General features: G+C 37.8%; 1 protein-coding gene across 1 annotated transcript; it reads right to left on the minus strand.

Annotated features, from left to right (window-relative positions):
- Window positions 1–305: 305 nt before the first annotated feature.
- Window positions 306–6,260, minus strand: LOC144450260 (uncharacterized). Its single transcript, XM_078140857.1, has 2 exons — window positions 5,415–6,260; window positions 306–1,166 (listed from the first exon to the last, which is right to left on the minus strand). Exons 1-2 carry the CDS (start codon window positions 6,038–6,040, stop codon window positions 893–895), a joined length of 900 nt encoding a protein of 299 aa, XP_077996983.1. The 5' UTR covers window positions 6,041–6,260; the 3' UTR covers window positions 306–892.
- Window positions 6,261–6,504: the final 244 nt, after the last annotated feature.

Here is a 6,504-nt window from a genome sequence, read left to right on the forward strand (position 1 = left end):
TACAGATCACAATGTAAACTTTACAAAAATCTCCCTTTTTGTCCTTTACAAAAACATGCCTTTACTGCATCAGTTCTGCAATACTGCCATCTATGGTTATTTTTGGTAAGGATGCCATCAGTGCTTCTACAGAGTTCATACACTTAAAGTCACAAAATTCCATGACTTTCCAGAGTTATTCATCAGTTTTCCATGAGTATTCACATCACTCTTGGTCACATTTTCCAGGTGTGTTCACAATGAAGTCTATTTCACACACCTATATATTAATATATTTTCAACCAATCAAATAAACACTTGACGACATTAATGCTGATCATTCAGATGATCGTTTTTTCAAAAGTTTCCAGTCATCACCTACACTTTTCAAAGACTCTCTCAGAGCTTCTAGGAATCCTTTCAAATTCAAGGACTTTTTCAGGCGTTCCAGAAACATACGACCTAAATCCATGTACTATTTTGTGTCTACTATTGTCAAATTTTATATGTAAGATATAATATATGACAAATATCAAGCCTGAATACTAACATATACCGTATTTCACTGTGTTAGCGCCCTCACTCACCCTGGTTTCAACCATTGCAATGGAGGGGTGTTTGAGCAAACACACACCCTTCACTTTGTGAAAAAGGTCACAACAGAAGCGCCCAGGACGCTAACACGGTTAAGTACAGTGTGTATCTGCTTTAATTCAGTTTCACGTACAAGTACACATGATTTTATCGTCAAAACAACCTCTGACACGAACTTACACATTTCTAAATTTATTATTACAATATTTCGTTAAATGAAATTATTTTCAAATTCTGTGCATTTTTTCTAATTTTACATTCTTCTCCATAAAATACGCATGATTTCCAAATTCCTGAATACTTCTACGTATTTCTGTCACTATCGTCGACGACTGCGGTATGGGGAGCGTGAACGAGACCGAGAACGTGAACGACTATAGGAGCGACTGTATCGTCTCCTGTCTCGCTTGGAATCGTAACGATCATAACGATCATACCGATCCCTGTCGCGATAACTGCTGCTACTTCCATAACGATTCCGACCGCCACCATAGTTACCACCACCTCCATAGTTACCACCGCCTCCATAGTTGTCCCTTCGGTTAAAGTCATCATTTCGTCGACCTCCGCCATAGAATGATCGGCCAGCGTCTCTGAAATGACAAATAAAGGAAGTTCTTAAAACCCGAAGTTCAAAGTTCAAAACAACGACTTCAAAATGACATCATAGTCATAAACACAGACTGTGATCATCTGCTGATGACTTAGTCTTCAATGGGGCCGCCAGTAACATGTTTCCCAATCTACTCTGTTTAACTCGCTATCTGTCGTTCTTGACTCACTACATGCTTGTAATGCCATCAACGACAACAACAAAATCTACCTCAGTTCCCCAGTTATTTTACCAGGGTTCTTTACCAGTGTTTTCATTAGGGTGGTAAGCTGGCAAAATCTACCTGAGTTCCCCAGTCATTTTACCATGGTTCCTTACCAGTGTTTTTGTTAAGGGTGGTAAGTTGGTAAAATCTAACTCAGTTGCCATGTCATTTCCCTCCTCTGTTACCATGGTTCCAAGACCTTAACAAAAACACTGTTGATGTCCATATACAGACTAGAGAAGTTACAGAACTTTTGGAAGACAGTGATAAGTTTGGAAGACAAATTGAATAAATATCTTATATAAAACATTTTACAACAGACAACTGTAAATATACAATTCTCTTTTCCAATGAAAACCACCTTCAAGTATACACAATTTAACCTTCCAAATTGCTATTTGAGAAAAAAGAAGCATAACCCAGAAACCTAGATATCATTGATTTTACATCTCCAAACATCCTGATTAGCTAAGGACATCTCGTCATATGGTTTGCTAGTTTGAACCCTTGAGAGGTCAAAATCTTTGCCACATCGCAGTAACATAGTCAAACCCCGAGATACAAAATCCCCCTCTAACCCCACCCTTGCATGGACACATGTTTGAATCAAGAATATATCCTCCCCACATGGATACTAGTATAATAAGTTTGACCCAATTCCCCAAACACACCTCTCATGGCTATAACTTTGACCCATCATCCCAAAACACCCTTCTTAGTTTGACCCACCAATACCAAAATATCCATCCCTTCCATGGACATTACTTTACTCAAAAGACCAAAAACTCATTGTCCTATGGCACAAGAATATCCAAAGTATACATATAGGTATCTGTCGCTTACAAATACTGGAGATACTAAGTAACCTCCCTTTCTCTCCCTTATCCCAAAAACACCAACAAATACTGTTCTCCAGACCAAAGAATTTTGACCCCCTCACACAGACCTGTTGTACGCCAAAATAGGAGATGTGTACTGATCCCCATCCCTTTCTCCCTGCCAAGAATCTTTGCTCCTCCTCAGGACATGTATATATATCTGTTGCCTCAAAAATGGGAAATACTTACTCCTCCCCCTTCCCTCCTCTACTCATCCCAGCAACCCAAAAATCGTTGCTCCTCACATGAACATGGAATATGGATCTGGTGCTTACAGAAATGGGAAATACAGCCCCCCCCCCATCTACTCATCCAAGCAACCCAAAGAATCGTTGCTCCTTACATGAACAAGGTATATGTACCTGTGGCTTACAAAAATGGGGAATACTTACTGCTCCCCTCCCCCATCCCAACAACCCCACAAATCTTTGCTCCTCAGAAGGACATGGTACACACATGGTATATGCATCTGTGGCTTGCAAAAATGTGAAATACTTACTGATCTGCGACTTGGTAAGATAACAGATACGGTACAATAGGATATCTTTATATAGCTTTTAAATATATTTCACTTTATAAATCACATGATAAAAACCATTCCGTGGGCTGGCTTCATGATGATATAGATAAATATGGTTTCTCAATATATATAATAAACGTCCTTGAGTCCACCCGCTTGTTAGATAAACTTGGTTGTGACAGCGACATATATATAATATAACTATAATTTGATATATTTTTGACGGCCGGCGATGCTCGATTTATATCACTGGGGAAAAGACTGGATAAACAGTTCAAAGTCAAGTCAAAGTCAAGTTCAACATCAAGTTCAACTTGGGTAACCAACATACATGTACAGTTATTGAAATATCAATATCAATCTCAACACATGAGGAATCAAATGTCATACAATATCAAGAGATAACATTTCGCTTAGGAAATCAAAAATACAATTGTCAAATATGTAAACATCACTTCAATCAGGGAACAAAACCCAGGGTTCTCCCCAGCTTGAAAGGAACACTGGACGGTCGTTAATATTTGCATTATTAATAATCATCAAGGGTGCGAATCCAAATTGTCACACTATTTCATATATCAAGAACAAAGATTTATCTAATGGCCTCCGACTTGTATTTCCTGGAGAGCTAAGCTGTAAACTAGACTGTAAGATACATTGTGCCACTCCGACTTACTCTCACACCGATGTGTGAGGGCGCCGTTTCACTTCATACCTTACAGACTACATGTAGATGTACTGGGAATAATAGGGAACTTGCAATCCAGACTGAGCATGATCAGATGCAAAGGACTATGGAATTATCTGTGGTTATTGTAATACCTAATCTTAGAGCTACCGATAAAATAAACCTCCCATAATGGTCAGAGTAACTATGAATTGATTATCTGTGGTTACAAACAATGTAACATTATTGTTTATAATGCTAATTGATCAGCATTTATTATCACATTTCCCACGATGCAACATTCAACATGACGGGTTTGCAAGTTCCCTATTGGGGGTTGTCAAATTTATTCAGTCTCATCGAATATATATATTTTTGAGTGACAGCTGATACCATGATACCGACCAGTGCTGCTCAGTATGGGGAGAACCCTGAAGGACTCAGGGATAAAATAACAAGTACATCATAACTTGGAAGACAAGGATTTCTTGGGAACACAAAAATTTATAAATATCAAAGGAATAAAAGAAAAATAATATAACAAACATACCAAGCCCCAACTTCAATGAAATTGCGAAATTTATTTTCATTGTACAAAATAACACTAAATTGAGTTTTAAAAATTTAGCTAATTATGCTGCACATATAATTCCAAAATATATTGTAGTATTTCCCATTTTGTTCAATTTTACTTTCATCTGGCAGAATTAGAATGATAGCAAACTGAATGCAGACATACACTCAATGACCATAGTAATGTATTATTTATAACTGTATTCCCAAAAGACCTAAGAAAACACATTGTTTGGTTCCGGTTATCTGACCCCACCTAGTTTTTCATGCCGACCCTAATTTATTTTACGTATTTGAGAAAAAAATAGCAAAATCATGAAAATTGTGAAGTCTCGCAAGAAATAGTGAAAGCGGAAACTGACATCAACTTAAAAAAACAATATGAAACAGTTCTTCTAATCTGTAATGGCTGTACATCTGATGAGAAGAAACTAATAACACAGAGACCATTTGGAAAACAGCAGAAAACATAACTACCTAAACTACATTGCAAACACTCACATATGAAAAAACTAAAATTTTCCGACCCAACCTATTCTAAAATTGAGTGTAATCGGAACCACACAATTTTTATGTTAGGCCTAAGTAATTTTAAAAAAATGAAATTCTATTCAGAGGTGTTCTTTTGTATATATTGTTCACATGACTAGAGCTACGAGAGTGAAAATATTAATCACCGTTAAAAAGTACTATATCAATTATAAATGTCATTAGTGTATATATGTTCACACAAATATGACCCCATTTCAGTTTTTATGAGAACAATTTTCTTTCGACATTTATCATTTTAATTTAATTTTGATGTTTATATCGGTTGTATGAATTTTTTTGTGTGAAAAATGTTCTTTTAACATTTTATCATTATCATTTTGATGATTATATTATACTGGACTATACTGTATACAGTGACACTGCTGGAGGATGGGGCATTGATGGAAGGGATATTTCTTACATTGCGTTTCCACTTGCCAGATATGTGATTCCACTATAGTTATTCTCTACCTAGAACAAGTCTAGTGGAGTCACAGATCTAGCTAGTAGAGACTACTACCGACACAGAAAATAAAATAACAAGAATAAATAGGCAAGTAAACAAATAAAGACATTTTTATTTAAAAAATTGTTCACATGCAGAGTTCACTTATAACATACCATGGAAATACAACCCATACTTAAAAAAATGAAAACATGCAAATTTAGCTACATTATCATGTTTCAAAGAAAATTAAGTTAATCACCATTTAATAATTGTTATTAATATTTTCCTCATGTCATGCATGGTTTATTACTTTAAAAATATTTTTAAAGAATATTTCTTAAAATTTGAATATACTTAGTTGAAGATACCAAAGAAGGAACTTTGTAAAAAATCAAAATGTACTCACCTCAGAGGTGCTCTGTTGAACGGCGTATAGAATAATCGTCGAGGTTTTTCGTAGTTGGCAATAAAAGGCGGCAGATCTGGTTCTCTGTTGACATAATCCATAAACTCGCCATCTTCTCTGGTAAACCTATCGACGAACATTTCCTCGTATATCTTCATATACTTGTCTCTCTCTGCTTTCATCGCTTCTGATAACTCATCTTCCGAATCGCTACTGCTAGAACTTGAAGCACGGCGTTTTCTATCAGAACTTCGGCGTCTGCGCTTATCTGGGGTCCTGCTTCGTGATCTGCTGCGGCTTCGCTCGCTATGTCGTCGCTTCTTGTCGTTGTCGGTACGTCTCTCAGGCGTCCTGCTCCGGGATTTGCTGCGTTTCTTGTCGATGTAAGTGTCGCGTCTCTTTTCTGGAGTCCCACTACGAGATCTGCTCCGACTTCGCTCGATGTGTCGACGTTTTTTATGATCGCTGCTACTACTACGACGCTTATCCGGTGTTCTACTTCGGCTACGGGACCTGCTCCGACTTCGCTCGCTGTGTCGTCGTTTTCTTTCGCTATCACGGCGTTTTTCGGGTGTCGGGCTGAGGCTTCGTGAACGAGCACGCCGTCTCTCTGGGGTGGCGGACATTTTGTTTGGGTGGGAAACGTGCTATATTCGTACGATCGAAACTATGAAATGTATGCAAAAGGCATCAATTCATAAAGAATGTACTCATGAAGATCCAACGAGTGTAATATTGCGCACCTTCAAGCACGATAGTGTCAAATATGCACGAAACTTGTGGTTAGATGGTGAAATTTTCACTTAGCATTCACTTCAGCATAAATACATCACGCGTAGTGTGCCACCATGTTTACCCACAATGCAACAGAGAGGTCGAACTCGCACATGCGTACATCAGTCAGCTGGTTGTCCCTCAGGTAAGTGTGACCACCTCCGATCAATCTGTCACGATTTTTGCTGTTCCATCTGTCATAATGACTATAGTTACCATGGAAACAGTGTCTCTGTTCTAGTATTACGACTGAAAAACACCTGTCCTTGAAAAAAGGCATTTTAACTGGTACAGTCTCAGTGCACATTGAACTCAA

This window comes from Glandiceps talaboti, chromosome 19 (genome assembly GCF_964340395.1).
Source record: "Glandiceps talaboti chromosome 19, keGlaTala1.1, whole genome shotgun sequence".
In the NCBI taxonomy this organism is placed as follows: domain Eukaryota; kingdom Metazoa; phylum Hemichordata; class Enteropneusta; family Spengelidae; genus Glandiceps; species Glandiceps talaboti.